At 40.8% G+C, this 19,806-nt stretch overlaps 1 protein-coding gene across 3 annotated transcripts; it reads left to right on the top strand.

Moving 5' to 3' along the window:
• Nucleotides 1–2,235: 2,235 nt before the first annotated feature.
• LOC116604228 (putative beta-lactamase-like 1) lies at nucleotides 2,236–18,999 on the top strand. 3 transcript variants are annotated; one of them, XM_048723197.1, is made up of 14 exons: nucleotides 2,268–2,326; nucleotides 2,577–2,615; nucleotides 6,185–6,279; nucleotides 6,798–7,585; nucleotides 9,658–9,783; nucleotides 10,708–10,851; nucleotides 11,275–11,396; nucleotides 12,012–12,164; nucleotides 13,217–13,345; nucleotides 13,790–13,904; nucleotides 14,706–14,787; nucleotides 16,571–16,711; nucleotides 17,053–17,150; nucleotides 17,690–18,999. In XM_048723197.1, the coding sequence occupies exons 4-14, from the start codon at nucleotides 7,295–7,297 to the stop codon at nucleotides 18,023–18,025; spliced, it is 1,737 nt and encodes a 578-aa protein (XP_048579154.1). In that variant the 5' UTR covers nucleotides 2,268–2,326; nucleotides 2,577–2,615; nucleotides 6,185–6,279; nucleotides 6,798–7,294; the 3' UTR covers nucleotides 18,026–18,999. The 3 variants fall into 3 exon arrangements, with proteins under 3 accessions (XP_048579153.1, XP_048579154.1, XP_048579156.1); XM_048723196.1 differs by lacking the exon at nucleotides 6,185–6,279 and having other exon boundaries at nucleotides 2,236–2,326; XM_048723199.1 differs by lacking the exons at nucleotides 2,268–2,326; nucleotides 2,577–2,615; nucleotides 6,185–6,279 and adding an exon at nucleotides 5,295–5,506.
• The last annotated feature ends 807 nt before the right edge of the window (nucleotides 19,000–19,806 follow it).

Raw genomic sequence — 19,806 nt, forward strand, 5'->3', positions numbered from 1 at the left:
CTACGTTGAGATAATTCTATTGTTGCCACTACAAAATGTCACAAAGTCAACGAAAAACACAACTACGAAGTGGAAGCTTTCGTGACTAATCGCTGACTAATGTTTTGACGTATACGTACAATTTTACGGGGGTCCTGTAAAGACACAGGTTCCCCAAGCTAATGTTGTATTTTACGTGTTTCATTCATAGAGAATATATGGTGCATTACAATAAAAAAAAATTGGGACGAAAAATATAATTAAATTCCTTCAAACTTTTCTTACATGTTTGTGGAGTTGTTATTTAAATTTCTGTGAAGTTTCAATCCATTTTGGGCAATGAGCGATTGAAGTTCCAACTTCAATAACAACTCCACAAACATGTAAGAAAAGTTTGAAGGAATTTTATTATATTTTTTCAACTCGATGCCCTACTATCTATCTCCCCCCCACCCAGCCCTAGCCACCAACCTCATAATACACTTCAGTTCCCCCCTAGCTCCCCGATCCCCTCCACCACACCGCTACACTCCCCACCTACTCCCACACCTAGCCACACTTACACACCTCACCCCCCAAACCCTCTACTACCCACACCCCCACCGCACCACACTGCACCCCCTCGCACAACACCTCACCTAATCCTACGAGTCTCCTGTACCACACAGCATATCCACACCAGTAAAAACAGTCCCTCTACAGAAATATAACTGATATATATATATTCGATAAAAACTCAGAAGCCAGCCATTCTACAACCATAAACCTACAGGCCTTAACAGAACCGCAGAAGGAATCCTACGAGTCTCCTGTACCACACAGCATATCCACACCAGTAAAAACAGTCCTTCTACAGAAGTACATTCCCGATCCATCGACAACAAGCCACCATCTCCAGCTATAGGCATACCGGCCTCAAGAGTGACCGTAGGGGAACTACCACGAGACTCCTACGTAACACACGCTACTGCCCTAAATATCCTCACCTGGCTCCTCACCAACACTCTATCCAATACAATACAATACAATACAATAAACTTTATTTAACGAGGGTTTCATATTAACCTTTTACAGTTTTATAATATATGGCCCTCCCTATATCTAAGTACCTATGATAATAATAAAAAACTATGTTAGACATTTACGGAAATACAAAGGGGAAACTTGGAAATTAAACTATACAAGACATCACTAATACTACATCTTGATAAAGCAACTAAAAACTAACTACAAAACTAACTACAAAAACAGGTAGACGTCAACATAGAAACAAGAACAAACAGACAAACATTAATTAACATGCAATAACAATTAACATGAGAATGGATAACCGGTTTTAGGAAAAGTAACAGTGGCAGTCTATATAAAAACGGCATGTATGGCAAAAAAGTTGTTCTAAGTGAGATACTAAGTTAAGGTGAGAGTGGAAAATATCACGGACTTTTTTCTTAGCAATACTTGTAACATTTTGTAGTTGATTGGGATTTAAAATACGGGAGTCAGCAAGTTGTTTAAGGCTGGGGGTAGAAGGTTAAAAAGAGAAACTGCAGAAAAGGAAAAGGTGCGTTTGCCAGCATCAGTCCTGGGCTGGGGGAGCACGAGATTGTGTGAAGTCGACGATCTCGTTCTCCGTTCATGCGAAACAAAAGAAAACTTTGAACGCAGACAAAGAGGGGAATCCGGATTAATAAGGATTTAAAAAAGAGTCAATAATTTCCTTTGCTTTATCAAATCACAAATGGGGAGCCAGTTTAGACGAGAAAAGAGCGAAACAGACGGGACGGGAAAATCTGCAGACAAAATAGTGCGCGCAGCGCGCTTCTGAGAGCGTAGAAGTAAAAGCTGGAGGGTTTGTGAGCAGTTGCCCCAAACGCTAGCACAGTAGAGGAACTGACTATGAATACAGGCATTGTAGTAATGTATTGCACCAGCTGGTGTCAGGAAGGGAGCAATACGGCGTAGTAGGGATATGCGGCTATTAATCTTTTTGCATAAGTGCTCGACATGAGGTTCCAAGGTGAGGTGGTTATCAAACACCACTCCAAGAACCCGCGCACTGTATGCCACCCCGTCATCCTATCTAGCACAGAACACTTCCAAAATATTCCCGTACAATAATATAGCCATTCATTGTATTCATCCTCCATATTTTGCCAATTTTGTAAACCAAACCGCAACCAAGTTAATAAATACCCGGATGTATAATAACCGGAACCGGAAACAGCGATATCTATTTTTATCTAATACTCGTATAACCACTAGCGCAATCCCCTCATAACCCCTCACTTCGCTGCATACGGAATACCTCCAAGACACGCAATCTAAGCTCCGCCAATACACATCTCGGGTATGTACACCCTCCTTTCCACACATTCTATATACTACCCACCACATCACGACACCCATATTCTCTCCCCTTCCCGCTACATGCATAAGTTCCCACACTTATTTATCATTTAGTCCACCACATACAGCCGCTAGCCAGGACCATCACATGCACCATTTTGTCCACCACACACTTCCCCCTCCTATCTTAGACTCTATCCACTTTTTTTCTCTTTACCTCATTCCCCTGCGCGCTACTTTCTCCTTTTCAGACCAAGCCATGTACTCAGCCGGAGCCAGGCGCTACACAGGTTTGGCCATTGCATGCACCACGCTTCACTACAGGCATTACTAACGAGCGTGTAGGGGCAGGTGATGAGGGCCTTATCATTCGAAACACGCTTCATATATGAATCGTCTCCCTAGTTTTTTCCCCTTTTTACTCCCACCATCATCGCCGCTTTTCCCCTAGCTTTCCCCTAAGTCTCCCCGCTTTATTCTCCAGGTTCGTATATGACCAACCAATAGACCTCGCCCCCTGATGAGAAGTCTTTGTTGGCGTTATATGCCTTTAGTTTTACATTTCGCAGAGCTCTTTGAAATCTACACTCTTTTGTCTTATTGGTTTTATTTTGTTATGTTTATTTTACATATACATGCCGGTTGTTTTCTTCATGCCTTTGCCTTTTCCCCTTATCTCTTACCACCGATTATCGCTTCATCTAGGGTAAACTATCCTTCCTGTCTTGTTAACGTTTCAGCGTCATCTTCACTCTCACCGCGCTCCCTTTGTCGCCTCCCGCGCCCCTACTTCATCTTCTTCTCGCCGTTTTACTAGCATTATTTTCCATTGTCCGCAATACTTCCTTTCAACGCTACAGTATTTCATATTTTTTCTCGGCGTTTTCGCAACACTCATTTAATCTCTATTATTATTTATTTTCACCTGTCAATCATACCACTTACACACTTCATTAGATACATACCTCCACACATACCTCACCCTCTCCATTACCGCTCACCATTTCCTCTCTACAATCTAAACACTTTTCTTTCTCTTATCCTACATATTACTTCCCTACCCTACACACAACACACTTCCCCTTCATCAGATTTCACTTATGCCGCCATCACCTCTTCGCATCCGCTACACAACACTCGCCACAAGTTACCGATTTTAACTGCTTTAACTACTTTCTCCACTCAACAAAAAAAAAACTTTATTCATAACTCTCATGTCGTTTTATTATCAATCCCATCTCTTATAACAACCTTAACTCGTTGTCTCATAATCCATAATCTTAACCACCCGAACATAACCTGATAACCCTATCACCCCTTTCCCTTCTTTCACACTGCAACTTCACAAACATAAACTAAGTTTCACCATTCGCTACACAACCACCTCTCCATCTACTTATCTCAACCTATCACCATCTTCATCTTCTATCACCGCCTTCCTATATACTACAATACCACACTCACTCACTCTCTCATAACGATATATTATCACCCACATTTACACCATAACCTCACAAATTTTAAATCGACCTCCGCACCACTACCATTTTAACATACACAGACCCATCACGCTAAATTATAAGCCTTATCTGCTCCACATCTCCCTCACCACCACTCTTACTTATACACCGTACCAATTTTTCCCCACCAACACAGCCATTAGCCATCTCCATACCACACCATATTAGTATTATTTTTTTTCTTTTTCACCTACCCACCACACACTACCACAACCTATTCTATAGTCCCACTTTATCTTTTCACCACCCTCCACCACCTACTAGTCTAACCTATCCACCTTTTCACCGTTATTACATTACTACTATCTCCACTCTACATTACCTTACTAGCCATTCTTCACCATCACCCTCCATCATCACCATACCATATGATCACACCCACCTCACTACCACACCACTTTAGGCCCCTACGTCTTAGTACGAATATCCGATCCAAACCAAAAAAATTTTCGTTGTCGTGCTCCCTTGCAATGTTTCTCTAGGGACAAAAACAAGGCCCAATAGGCCAGATCTCTAAGAAAGGGTTCTCTCGAATAAGTGTTTAGAAGAATATAGTCTGTACTCCTCGCTTTTCATTATGCTTATGGCCGATGTGCACCATGGGAAACTATGGCAGCAATAGGCCGACGAGATTTTACAATCATTTTTTTAACATTGATTTCGTTTTCAAATTGTTTTTGTTTTACAATCTAGTTTGCTTTAAATTTAGATTTCGCTTTCAAATTGTTTTTGTTTACAATTAAGTTTGCTTTTAGATTCGATTTCGCTTTCAGAATACTTTGTTTAACAATTCATTTTGGTTTTAACTTTGATTTCGCTTTGAAATTGTTTTGGTTTTACAATTTAGTTTGCATTTAACATCGATTCCGCTTTTAAATTATTTTTACTTTACATTTTATTTGGATGAAAAAAATGTGGTTTGTCCTCCAAGAAAATAAAGAAATCGAACGGCAGCGATCGGCCACCATAGTGGTCGGCGTCGTGTGGTTTTATTCAGTAATGCGGGACATTCCACGTCACACTAAGGTATCACCGTGCAAGCGAAGGGTAAAATTTCAGAGGATGCGAAATCGGATTAGAGATGGTTTTCCCACCGAGAATAAGACCCTGTCCCCACGTATACATTTTCGTTTGAAAACGCAACCTTTTTGTTCCGCGTCCACACGAAGCGTTTTCATTTTGAAAACGCAGGAACGATACGAAAACGATAACAAGTTCAAGCCAAGTGGACTGGACCTGAGTTATCACGCCTTCGTTTTCGAAAGGTTCCGTTTTTGTCCATCCCCACGGCACCGATAGGTTATCGTTGTCAAATTGTTCCACTGTAGATACCGTATTCAAATCGCTCCGTTTCCAGTAAACGTTTTTGCGTTTCCGTGTGGACGATACCCGTATCCGTAACAAAAAAGTTGCGTTTTCAAACGAAAACGGATACGTGGGGACGCGGTCTAAGCAGAGGCTTTTTGGGTGGTTTGGTGCGGATCATTCATCGACTGTTGTTCTAGATAATGAATCAATTAATAAATTGTTGCAAGTGCTTTTCATTGCTGACCCGACACTCTGATAAGTATCGAATGACTGCTGCTTGATTTGTCCTTGAACTGCCTTATGGCGATGCGATTTGAATCTGTGATACATTGCGGCTTAGCTTCCCTGATACGGTGAGTGACATTCTTATCTCTAAGATTAGTTCTTCTCCCTGGACCTTGTATTACCAGCCATCTTACGGAAAAGTTTCATGTCGACTCCATGTCGATTATCCCCGCGACCTTTAGTTTGGATTTAGTCGCTTTATAAACCGCGTGCTCAAAGACATATGCTAAGGAAACGAGTTAAGCCAAGCAAACAACAAAATCAACAACGGCTTAAATGCTGGGGACATGGAATAATCATAGGCTTTGGTGCTCTAGCAACTCAGGTCAAAAGATTCGGGGGGATACGATTTGCTGGCAGCTTCGGTACGAAATAGTAAAACACAGAAATTAGTTTCGGCGTAATCAATCGATCAAATCCGATCATAAAATGTGCAAAGAAAACAATGGAACTTTGATTCGCGTTTCGGCGTAATCAATCAAACAAATCCGATCATAAAATGTGCAAAGAAAACAATCAAACTTTGATTCGCGGTTAGTTCGGCAATAATCGAACAAAATCGAACCCAACTTTTTTGATTGTCGATTTCCGACCCTCTTCGGGTTTATTCACGAAGGGTCGATTTTGTTAGATTGCAATAAAAAATATATGAGTTCGATTTTTTTCGATTACCGATAACCAATCGCGAATCAATCTATCGATTAAAGTTCGATTAGGTTCGATTACCGAACGTTCGATTGATTTAGGCTGAGCGGGAGGGGGAGTTCTTGACTGCCACGGCTAGTGCAACAACTTGAGAATCAGTCGCGGCAAAGTGGAAACTCGGCTTCTATTGATTACGGTATGTATTTGAACTTTGAATGGGAAACTACTCTACGGAAGCCTGTATCATCTTTTTTGTGGTTACTTTTGAGAATAAGTCAGCTCCATTATCATCGGCAGATGGTGATAGAAACTAAAGCACTCGTGGGCGTGATAAGAGGCCAAGGGATCATCCTTAGACATGTTTCAAAGTTTCAGGTTTGATAAATTGCTTCCAGGCCTACTTTTGCGAACATAATGCTACCAAATATTCTTTTGTAAGCATTGTGCGCATGCTAAAAGCTACAAAAAAACTGCAATCAAATATGATAGGAAAAAAAAAACATTGAATCGCAAGCAAATTCGTGATCAGGGATTAGAGCTTGCTCTGCACAAATAATTAGAGAACAATTGCAAAGTATATCTCGCGCCTGTGGGAATTTCCGAAAAGACTTTTATAATTACTATTACAAAGTATAAGAGATTAATGCAAAACGACCACGCCTATCCTAGTTAGAGCTTTTGATTCACTTTCAACCATTTTGCTTTCATCTTCAGATTACATTAAATTCGCTGGCTAAACATCGGAACTAGCAGCCAAACAACAGCAAACTATCGTAACGACAGTTGTGTCACGAGACTGCCACCAAGTCACGCTATAGCTGTCACATCAGTTGTGTCACGCAACTGCCACCAAGTCACGCTATAGCTTTCACATCAGTTGTGTCACGCAACCGCCACCAAGTCGCGCTATAGCTGTCACATCAGTTGTGTCACGCAACCGCCACCAAGTCACGCTATAGCTATCACATTAATTGGGGCACGCGATATGTTCCACTGAATCACGCTATAGCTGTTACATCATTTGGGGCACGCGATATCTTCCACCGGGTCACGCTATAGCTGTCACATGAAAGTCGGCAAGTTCGACCTGCCTTTAATCTAAGTGGGTACAATTGCTTCTTCAACCAGGCGGTCACGCCATCCCTGTCACATAAACTGCGTGACACCATCTGTTTGACGACTGAGTCACGCATCACCTGTTCTCGATAAATATGCATGCGAATAGCAACGGTAGCGGCGGCGGGCAGATTAATAGCGTCAGCATGACGTCACTGGCACAATTCCCCAGCAGCGCAAGTACGATCGGTTTCCTCCCAGATGAACTTAGCGAAAGAAAGATGGTAACATGGCAGGCGAGAAAAGCGAGACAAGTGTGGATCGTACTTGCATTCTTCGTGCTTCTGGCGCTGATTATGACGGGGCTGTACATTTGGCGGTCGACGTTCTACCGGGATGACAGCTCACTCTCGAGTGCGACATGCAACAGCAAACGGTGCACCACGGTGAGTAGGCGACCAGAGTCATTAGTACTACAGTAGGCTACGGTCTCTATCCAAAGTGTCGTAACGTGAGCTGTATGAAGGAGACGATTATTGGCGACAGCTCTTATCCAAACCCACACACACCGCCAATCCTGACAACCGCGAGGCTCGAGCATTCCGCCGCAGATTATTGGTTCCCCGCGAAACGGCCGCTCTTCACGACCTCAGACACTACCCCTTAGCAGCTCAGACAGTTTTATAGTTATGTGCATGATTTAAGGGTATCGAGAAGGGTGGTATACACCCACACGTTAGCATCAATGTTATCATTCTCATATTCTTCACTACTATAAAATTACACCATCGATTTCGATATGGCGACACCTTATTTTTTACTACATATTCCCGAAACAAAGCCAGTCGATTTTTTTATATACGTATCAGATAAACGTATTGTTTTGCTCCTTACTTTTTTTTTAAGATTTATCGTCCCTTTTTTAGTTGTAAAGATAGCAAAGCAGTTGTTGAGCACCCCTCTAAGGGTTAAAAGAAGCTCCGGAGACGTGTTTTAATGAGCGCTCACAAATACCTTAAAGCATTTCGGTTGTTTTAACTCTCCACTTGTTCAAAACAGAAATATGAATGAGGATAAAGATGTAATCTTAAAATCAATTAAGACTAAAGGCAAACGTTTCTATCCGTGAGGCTAAAATCAATGTTCACCATTTCACAAAATAAATGTCCTTATTTTGGAGGAATATGGGGTTCTTTTTTTGGTGGCGAGGACAATGGGAGTTGTTCGAAAAATAATCATACAACAAAGCGGTCGGAAGTAAACTGCTCAGTATGAAATCGCTTCAATTAAGCTCATAGTGGCTTGACAGCTATCTACGGACGTACACTAGGCTGCATTATCGATAAACACAAGCGAAATCACGTTGCAATCAAACTTTAGTTCTTGACACAAACCAATCAGGACGTACGGAACGCGAGGGCCTAATGCTGATTGTACGCAGTGAAGTTATGTCAACAGTGAGTGCACATCACCTATCGCGAAGCTTTCAAGAATCTTACACTTTATTGGCTTTTCCGAGTTAAGGCACTTTAATGGATTCCCACAGATTCATCGCTCTAATAGCTCATACGAGACCGAAGTTTTTGGGATATTATAGCCACAATGATGATATAATAACAATAAGGATAATACTTCTTTTAATTCGATAATTTCATAAAAGAACTAACAATACATTACTCATCATTACTTTAATTACAATGACATTGCCGTTTTTCACAGGTCATTTTATTAATTATAATAAAAAAATGGTATTAAAAGATGATTAATTCTAAGTAAATCAAACATGATGATATTTTGGCGAATCCTTCTATTCTTCGTTGGCGAGCACTTTATTGGCTTCCCTGAGTTTAGAGCGGTGATATCAGCTAGGGCTATAGTAATTGCTTTTTAGAGTTTGTCTCGAGCTGTTTGACAATCTGATTTCAAGCCACCTGCTTGCTCGTCGATTATCATAACAAGGCTCACGAACGCAGTACAATCACGCATGTAATCTGGATGCTGCAGGAACTTCGTCATACATCTGGCCTTTGTGTTTCCACTCAACTCTTCTTGACCCTGGCCTTACCTTTCCTTACACTTCTCGTGACTTCATGGCAATCTTGAGCACTGACCACCTCGTTATTAAGAACCTCGTTATAAAAAGCTATCTCCATACACTTTCTGTCCGCTTAGGACCACCCGTTAAGAACTTTTGTGCCTTTTCTATTTGCAAAAAGCTTGGCTTGCCGACTAGAGCTTGATAAAAGGTTCTTCCAAGGATTTGATTTATATTTAGTGATGAAATTTCTTACTATCATAACACAAAGAAGGAAGGGGAAATAAGAAACGTCTTCAGAAAAGGCAGAGTCGATTTAACAAGCTTTTTTTTCTGAGAAATTGTCATATGTTTTATCCAAGGCTTGCGAAAAATAACGTGTTCAAAACGTAGTCTTTTATCTCTTTTCATATTAAAAGTGCATCATTTAAATCTTGTCATTTGAAATAATATATAAATAACATATATATTTACTCTTTAAAGGGTGCATCGAGTTCCACGCCTATGCCTACACATTGCTATTATCGTGCGCAGCCCAAAATGTTTGACGAGATACCGAACCCAGTGAGACAAGTGCTCGATCAAATAGAAGGCCTGATGAACAAATCTGTGAGTACTTTTTAGCACAGAGAGAAGTGAATCTAATCACCTTGAACATGCCCCAACCCCAACCAATACCACCAAATATGATCTTATGTTAACCTTTTCCCAAAAATAAGGCGTCAAAGAAATAAGGGAAGGGTCACGGTCATTATTTAACGGCTGCTTTTTTAGGGGGGAGGGGGGCTCTGATTCGTGGGGAGGGCATCAAATTTTAAAACAGGATTTATATTATATCTTTATCTAGGGGGAATATCATCAGTTGCCCAGCCCACTTGAGCATATACAGGCTCGCACGAGGGGTGGGTGGGGGGGGGGGGGGGTGGGTTGCACAGTCATAGGTATCATATGGAAAACGCATAGTATTTGAAGATTCCTTGATAAGAAATTACTCACTATTTGGTCGCCGAAGGGGGGGGGGGGGGGGGGGGAGGAGACACCCTGCATAACTGTGTACGCGCCTGGTATGGGCTTTTCTTGGGATACCCAAGGGTCGAAACCTTTATGCCTTCCTTCTATTAAGCGGTGATCATGATCCATGTGGATTTTTTCCATTCTTCCTTATCATCACCTCTATCATCAGACGGTTGTTTCAACTTGAAGTCTATTAGTCCGACTTGCATAACAATGTTATGTTGCTTTTATTCTGTTTTTATTTTTAAAAACATAGCAATAACTCAAGAAAATGTAATCCAGATAATACTCTCTTTTATTCCTAATGATTTTATTGGAGGGACTATTACATTTTACAATGATTAAAGCTGTTTAGTTAGCTACAGAAATAAAAGAATAGCATAGCATAGAATTCAGTTAGCTTCGAAAACGTGCCGAATGTAGGTCGGTTCCTTGCGCTCTGAAGTAAAAATTTTAATGTAAACTTTGAGAATATTAAAGCTCCTGCTGAATACAAATTATGCGATCGTAACATTGCAGAGATCTGCTTCCGCCAGTGTTGTCTACATGGATCGGGTCATTTGGAGACATTTTCACGGGGTTCTAGACGAAGATGTCGACTGTCCAAAACCTCCCGATAAACACAGCTTATTCCCGGTGGCCAGCATCACCAAAGTCTTCAATGTATGTAACTCTTTTGGAGGCCTTAGGGTCAAAGAAAGGCCCCTGCTGTCACAAATAAATGCAGAGTAAACAGCAAAGTACAACTCCCACATAGTTAACAACTATGAAAACATGACAACAACATTAACACTGTCAGCGACAACAGCATCAGCAATAACAACAGCAACAACATGAATAGCAACAATAACAATAATTGTAGAAGCAATAAAAACACCAACAACAACAGATTTAACAGCAACAACAACTTGAACAGTAACAACAACTACATCACGGCAGCGATAGCAGTGCTAACAATAACAACCACAAATAACAGCAACAGCATAAACAACAGCAACAACATTGACAGCAACAACAACTACAAGAACACAATAACTACAACAACGAGGAACAAAAGGGAGTGACTGTCTCTTCTCTGTATTGCAGGCCTTGATGGTTTTTAAGCTGTACAACGAACGAAAAATAGAAACTCTAGATGATGATTTTGTCTTGTATGAGCCGAAATTCCACATAAAGAACCCTTTCGACTCACAGAACACCACCATCAGGTGAGTCTCTGCCATGATCACTAAGGATATCGCGCTCGTGCTTGATGGATTCCAACTTATGTTGCGCTTGCTTTTGCGTCTAGAAAGAAGCCTTTCCTTTCATTTTGATTTTGCACAACTGTAGAAAATCGCAAAATACGTAAAATCATTCCAATAACCATGGTCACCTCAGAAGTCAACACGAACGGCATCAAAAACAGCGCGTGCGCTCACGAATTGCTGAAAAACGGCGTTGACGTCCGTGACAGGAAATCTCGAACGGCATTTTCCCTATTTTTACGTTCTACGCGCGCGGTAACGGACTAGTGGCGGCGTCTGGATTTCAACTATCAGCCATCCCTTATAAGAAATCCAGACCACGTCCCCGTGTATCTGAAGGCTTTTGAAAGCGGATCTTTTTTTTTTCGTAAAACAATGCGCATGAAGGGTCTTCGAATCGTATTTACCAAAAAAAAAAAAAAAAACGTGTGGAGAGAAGGCGGTTAACGTCCACATACGTGGGGACGGGGTCTTAATCACTAAATTACCCTGGTAAATTACCCTAATAACTGAATAATAATCTTCCATCAAACTACACCGTGCTTATTGTTTCTAATATGTAAACTTGGTCTCCAGGCAATTGCTGACTCATATGGCAGGCTTACCACGCGAGGCGCCATGCGCCCCACACACTCCTTATAATTTATGCCCATACAATCACTCAGTCATCTTGGAAAGAATCAAGCACCTCTCACAAGTTGTCAGGGCTGGGAGCAAACCATATTATAGGTATACAAACATTTTGGGAAGTCGAAAACAGCTTGGCACTTATTAAAAAAGCATATTTGGTTGTTATACTTGGGCTGTTTTTTCTGGAAGTGTAAAGGTTAGTTTCGGACACTTTTAGTTACGCCACGTTTTGATGTTAGGTATCGCTTGTAGTGACACCACGTTTTGACGTTTGTAGTGACACCACGTTTTGACGTTAGGGATCGCTTGTAGTGATGCCACGTTTTGACGTTTGTACTGACACCACGCTTTGACGTTTGTACTGACACCATGTTTTAATGTTTGTACTGACATCACGTTTTGACGTTTGTATTGACACTACGTTTTGACGTTTGTAGTAACACCACGTTTTGATATTGTAGTGACACCACGTTTTGACGTTTATAGTGACACCACCTTTTGACGTTTGTAGTGACACCACGTTTTGACGTTTATAGTGACACCAAGTTTTGACGTTTGTATTGACACCACGTTTTGACGTTTGTAGTAACACCACGTTTTGACGTTTGTAGTAACACCACGTTTTGACATTTGTAGTGACACCACGTTTTGACGTTTATAGTGACACCACGTTTTGAAGTTTGTAGTGACACCACGTTTTGACGGTGTTTTGAGGTTTGTACTGAAACCACGTTTGACGTTTGCACTGACACCATGTTTTAATGTTTGTACTGACATCACGTTTTGACGTTTGTATTGACACTACGTTTTGACGTTTGTAGTAACACCACGTTTTGACATTTGTAGTGACACCACGTTTTGACGTTTATAGTGACACCACCTTTTGACGTTTGTAGTGACACCACGTTTTGACGTTTATAGTGACACCAAGTTTTGACGTTTGTATTGACACCACGTTTTGACGTTTGTAGTAACACCACGTTTTGACGTTTGTAGTAACACCACGTTTTGACATTTGTAGTGACACCACGTTTTGACGTTTATAGTGACACCACGTTTTGAAGTTTGTAGTGACACCACGTTTTGACGGTGTTTTGAGGTTTGTACTGAAACCACGTTTGACGTTTGTACTGACATCGCGTTTTTATTAGCAACCTAGGTGCTGGACTCCTGGGGCAGGGTATAGCGTCTTGGTTGAACTCATCGTACGATGCCATCATGGAAAATATCATTTTCCGCCCTCTCCAACTGAACGATTCAACGTTCCACTTGACGCCAAAGTAAGACCTTACTTCTATATATTCTAGATGATATACTAGTCAGACAAGGTCGGGGACGGCGTGAAAATGGCGTCTCACATGGATTTATCCTCTCCCCTCTCTAGACACAAGGGCGCACCCATACTCGAGGGAAAATTGATTTAAATTCGGGTTCAAAGAAAGCCTGGTACTTTCCAACACCGCGTTTATATTTGCACCACAGCGAGTTGAAACTTGTTAAACAGGTTTAGATGTTTCAGGGCTGGTTCGATATTGAAGATTATACACAATAGACGATGATAACTTTATCGAAATAATTCATTTCAGATTTATTTATTTCTATACAGTAATACAGATATTCGTTTCCAGCTCTATACATCAGTTTTTTAATTGAAAATAGTTACCTCACCAGGGGCCTATCCCGTCTGCATAAATTGGCGTCACAGTCGCTATTTGTTTCATTAGGCTGAAAGAAAGAGTGCCCGCCGGGTACATGTATTCCAAGCGGCAGTCGCCGATGGACTGGGGCTGGCTAGACCCTGCGGCGGGTCTCTTTACATCACTAGCTGATATTGAACAGGTGAATACATAGCAGGGCTCGAATCATTGGGGGAAGGGGGGGCACGATACAGGAAGATTTAGAAACTATTGGGGGCACAGCCACGCCCCTACTGGTCATTTCCTTACAATTTTCGAAAATATTGGGGGAGCTTGTGCCCCCAGGGCCTCACCCCCTGCTACGGCCCTAAATGTGTCAGTACGTCATGGATGATCTCACGGTCAGTACTTCATGTAGGGTTGGAGTTGGGATTGATAGTGACTTTCATGTGGTCACACATGAAGTACTAACCTTTGAGTGACATGCGCACCTCTTATGTCGCCATAAAGCGAATTTCTTATTGAATGGTCGTAAAATCCGTTAGACATTTTACATGTTATTTATACTCCCCCGCATCCGCCTTGGCAAGCCCCAGCGGCTTTGTGCTAGAAATAAAAGCACATTATTTGATAAGGTTGCAAAATTATCTCACAAGAAGGAAAATTCTCGCTCTCGTTATCTGCGAACGATAACTGGCAATTAAAATTGTTTCTGTGGTGAACCAATCAGAAGAAGCAAGAATGATAGCTGTTTTGCTTGCCAGGTATTTACAAGGTACAAGGTTCTCCAGGATAAGTTGATCTGAAAAGCTATACAAAATATAATTTACTCTTGAACTAAAATGCAACATTTTGTTTGATACGTGTCTTGGCCAATCTAATTTTTAGTATTAACAAAGACATTTTTGAAATACCAGCGTGCACTTGACGTTAGGAGCATTACTTTGACAGGTTCCATGTTATGTTATGTTATGTTAAAGACGTGGTTTTCTCTTTGTTTCAGGTTGAATTAGATCTTTTGCGGTCTTTTTCTGGCGGCGAAGGTTTTCTTGAAGAAGCAATTGCACACGATTTCTTTGCGCCCGGTATGACACACTGCGCGGATTATTATGAAATCCTTAAATCTGTATTGTTATCAGTTTACTTCCGGAGGGCCGACGGAAATTTCAACCGACAAGAGACAAAAGAATATATTAGAATCCGCGCTATTTAACAGGCTATACGCTCTTAATTATCAGTCACAGCCTCAAAGAAACTTCCAATAGTCACACTGCATTTACACAATTTAGAAAAATTTGATATTTTTCGCGCCTTCCGTCGGTGATTGTTACGTAATCGACCAGAAGTAAACTGGTTACAAAGCAAGCGGCTTTAACATGGCTTTAAAGTTTTAGTAAATGAAATAGTCAATTACATAACACGAATATCTTTTCACGAATTGCAATTTCATTTAACCTAACCTGTGACTGACTTAACTTTTTGTTACAGCTTTTGTTTTGTCGGATGATAAAAACCTAGTTGGCATGCTAACTTAACTTTTTGTTACAGCTTTTGTCTTGTCGGATGATAAAAACATGGTTGGCATGCTAACTTAACTTTTTGTTACAGCTTTTGTCTTGTCGGATGATAAAAACCTAGTTGGCATGCTAACTTACCTTTTTGTTACAGCTTTTGTCTTGTCAGATGATAAAAACCTAGTTGGCATGCTAACTTAACTTTTAGTTACAGCTTTTGACTTGTCAGATGATAAAAACCTAGTTGGCATGCAAACTTAACTTTTAGTTACAGCTTTTGTCTTGTCAGATGATAAAAACCTAGTTGGCATGCTAACTTAACTTTTTGTTACAGCTTTTGTCTTGTCGGATGATAAAAACCTAGTTGGCATGCTTACTTAACTTTTTGTTACAGCTTTTGTCTTGTCGGATAATAAAAACCTAGTTGGCATGCTAACTTAACTTTTAGTTACAGCTTTTGTCTTGTCAGATGATAAAAACCTAGTTGGCATGCTAACTTAACTTTTTGTTACAGCTTTTGTCTTGTCGGATGATAAAAACCTAGTTGGCATGCTAACTTAACTTTTTGTTACAGCTTTTGTCTTGTCGGATGATAAAAACCTAGTTGGCACGCTAACTTAACTTTTTGTTACAGCTTTTGTCTTGTCGGATGATAAAAACCTAGTTGGCATGCTAACTTAACTTTTTGTTACAGCTTTTGTCTTGTCGGATGATAAAAACCTAGTTGGCATGCTAACTTAACTTTTTGTTACAGCTTTTGTCTTGTCGGATGATAAAAACCTAGTTGGCATGCTAACTTACCTTTTTGTTACAGCTTTTGTCTTGTCAGATGATAAAAACCTAGTTGGAATGCTAACTCAACTTTTAGTTACAGCTTTTGTCTTGTCAGATTATAAAAACCTAGTTGGCATGCTAACTTAACTTTTTGTTACAGCTTTTGTCTTGTCGGATGATAAAAACCTAGTTGGCATGCTAACTTAACTTTTTGTTACAGCTTTTGTCTTGTCGGATGATAAAAACCTAGTTGGCACGCTAACTTAACTTTTTGTTACAGCTTTTGTCTTGTCGGATGATAAAAACCTAGTTGGCATGCTAACTTAACTTTTTGTTACAGCTTTTGTCTTGTCGGATGATAAAAACCTAGTTGGCATGCTAACTTAACTTTTTGTTACAGCTTTTGTCTTGTCGGATGATAAAAACCTAGTTGGCATGCTAACTTACCTTTTTGTTACAGCTTTTGTCTTGTCAGATGATAAAAACCTAGTTGGAATGCTAACTCAACTTTTAGTTACAGCTTTTGTCTTGTCAGATGATAAAAACCTAGTTGGCATGCTAACTTAACTTTTTGTTACAGCTTTTGTCTTGTCGGATGATAAAAACCTAGTTGGCATGCCGTGGGAGATGACCCTTTTTAATGGATACCTCTTGCGCAAAAAGAATGGATATGTCTATGGATACTGGTCCGACATACATCTTGTTCCAGAACTTCAGCTAGGTAAAGATCACAACATTTTGCAAGGGCCATTTATTATAAAAGATGGGCTATAGGATATTTTAGAAACAAAAGTAGCAGTCCCACCACCACTACACTCCTGAAAAGACAAAACTTAAAAGGGTAACAGGGTCCGAGAGGCAAGTAGAGTCGGAATTAGACAAAAGACATGGGATATGAATTCTTCTTATCACAAAAAAAATTAAGGAATTATTAAGTTCCCCTACCCCCCCCCCCCCCCCCCACCCCCTCACACACACCCACGGCATCCCCTCGGCTGCGCTGTCTACTGTCATGCCTTCGCATTGTTTTTTTTTCTCACAAAGTTAACGTTTTCCCTCTAGCTCTCAATATATTCGCCACAGGGATCCAGGAAGACACGGGGAAGTATTTTAAGGAGCTTGTTTCAGCGTTTCACGAGGTGCTATCCACCCCCGACAAGGTAAAGTGTTATCGTTTCTAACGTGGCATGAGTAATTACGACATGAATGATAACGCTGGTGAAGATGGTGGTGATTAATGAAAGTGATAAAGATGTTGATGATTTTGTGGAGGTGACAATGATGGTGCTGTCTATGGGGTGATGGTATTAATGCTGATGATACTTGGAATTTTTATTGCGGTGGCATAATGATGATGATGATGTCTGTGGGGCGATGGTTTTAATTATGACGATGTTTGATGTTTTTTATGGCGGTGACATTAATGATGATGATGGTTATAGGGGCATTGGTATTAATGGTATGGACGGTAGAATTAATGGTGATGATGATGGTGATATTTATAGGCGGTGGTATTTTAATGGCGTATTTTAATGGCGTTGATGATAGTGGTGTTTATGGAGGTTGTGGGTAATAATGAACATTGAGGATAACGATAATGATGTATGACAACACACATTGTTTCCTAGGGGAGGTTGTGGGTAATAATGAACATTGAGGATAACGATAATGATGTATGACAACACACATTGTTTCCTAGGGTCCACTAACACCTCAGGATCCAGCTCCATTCATCGGCAAGTTTGTAACAAAGGACATCCCAACTGTTTCACAAATGGAAATCGCTCTCCGTGGAAATAGATTGAATTTAGTAGTCCACCAAGGCCTCTATTTTTCACTCAATTATTTGACAGAAAGAACGTTCGAGATCTGGGATCGACGACATGACACTGATTGCATGTCCCGGTTTATCTTGGGCGTCAATATGGAGAAGCTTTACTTTGAGCCGATTTCCAATGTGACACACCTCTCGCCGGGATTTAAAGTGCTGGGATTTCACCCGAGTGGATTGGCCTATTTTAACAGAACTGCATGATCTATTATGATACCGGAGTAACTAACAGTGGCGGATCAAGGGGGGCGTTCAAGAAGGGCCGATACCCCCCTCCCTCCCCTTTCATTTATATATTGATGCCCATGCGGAGGTGCCCCTCCCCCACCCCTTTTTATGAAACCCTAGATCCCCTCCTATGTTACTAATCTATGCAAGGGTTGACCAAGGGTGATTTCTCAAAAAGTGGTACGCGAAATTTGTTTGCAACATAGCCATTGCCTAAGTTTGTAAATAGTTTCAGGGGCGTAGCCAGGGGGTGGCCAAGGGGGCCCGGGCCCCCTCCTTCTAGGAGCCAAAAAAACAGTAAATGTATGAGACATTATCTCAGATACAGGAGAAAATGCCCTGAAAGGGCCTTTTGCCCCCCTCCTGGGTACGCCGCTGATTGTTTTATTGGGTGAGTGCTCCAAACCCTCTATAACTCTCATACACTCAATAACTCAAAAGTCCTCATAGATCGGAGTCATTTTTGTTTCTCTTCAAGCAATGTTCACATAGTTGTATCCTCGACAACTCGAACAACAGACTTTTTACCGAGGTATTCTCTAGAAAAGTTGTACATTTTTCTAACATGATGTTTCTATGTTCTTGTTTTAGTTCAGTAAGCAATGGTATATTGGGTAACGGATAATTACTCAAATCGTTTTCCAGATAACCCCAAATAACAGCTTTATAAAGCTTATCACGATTATTTTGCTTGTATTTATATACAATAGAACGTGTACGGAAGAACAACATCGTGGCGTTCGTAGCCTTATTAGACGATACCAAGCTGTAATAATAACCGCTGAACCTTTGGTAACGTCGTTTTAGGGTCAAAGAGACACATTACAGAGGCACTTGCACGCTTGTTCTTAGAAAGTTTAATAAAATACGAAAAAGTGTGTGTAACGTGAAATCTTGCCGATTACTTCGCTCAAGTGTAATAAATAAAACTGAGCCAATTTTCCGTAAAAGGTGTTTTTATGTATAGTATCTGATTGGTTTATTTAATATGCAATTGCAAGGTTTGAGTTAAGGAACACTGTTCCGACGCCTAAAAGTGCTATTTTTATTCTATTTCCATCTGCTCGATGTTAGGCGTTCGAACTACAATATTGTATTTATCTGAAAGATCAGAGGTATTTTTATAAACCTGGATAGTTATCTTAACTATTCCGCGTGGTTTTGACTGTTCGTCACCGTGAAAGTGCCATTCATTAAAAATCTGTAAATTATGGTTTCGAGTGTGGTCCTTAATAGAGTTCTCCAGTTTTAGTGATATTGTTTTGATGACTTTTGTAAATAGATCAGTTTCACTCGCTGAAACACAATATAAAAATATAAAAAAACTAAATACAACCAACGCAGGGCTTGATATGGAAAGCGGATGATGTGGTCCTCGTCTACTGGTCAAGACTGCGGCCCCTGAGCAGGCACAAATTGAAAAAAAACCATCGATGGATGAGTGTAAACATGCTAGCGTGTAAAATATAAACATCTACTGGTATTTCGTAAAAAAAGTTTTGTTTCATACCCCACACCCTCCCACCTAATCCTTGCTTCACATCCCTAACCCTTACCCAAGCCCTGCTTCACATCCTTCACCCTCTCCCCCAAGCCTTCTACACATCCCTCACCCTCTCACCCAAGCCCTGCTACACACCCCTTACCCTCTCAACCAAGCCCTGCTTCACACCCCTCACCCCCTTTCACAAGCTCTGCTTCACATTCCTCGCCCTTTCAACCAAGCCCTGCTTCACGTCCCTCACACTTTAAACCAA

Source organism: Nematostella vectensis, chromosome 2, assembly GCF_932526225.1.
Source record: "Nematostella vectensis chromosome 2, jaNemVect1.1, whole genome shotgun sequence".
NCBI classification, from domain to species: Eukaryota; Metazoa; Cnidaria; class Anthozoa; order Actiniaria; family Edwardsiidae; genus Nematostella; species Nematostella vectensis.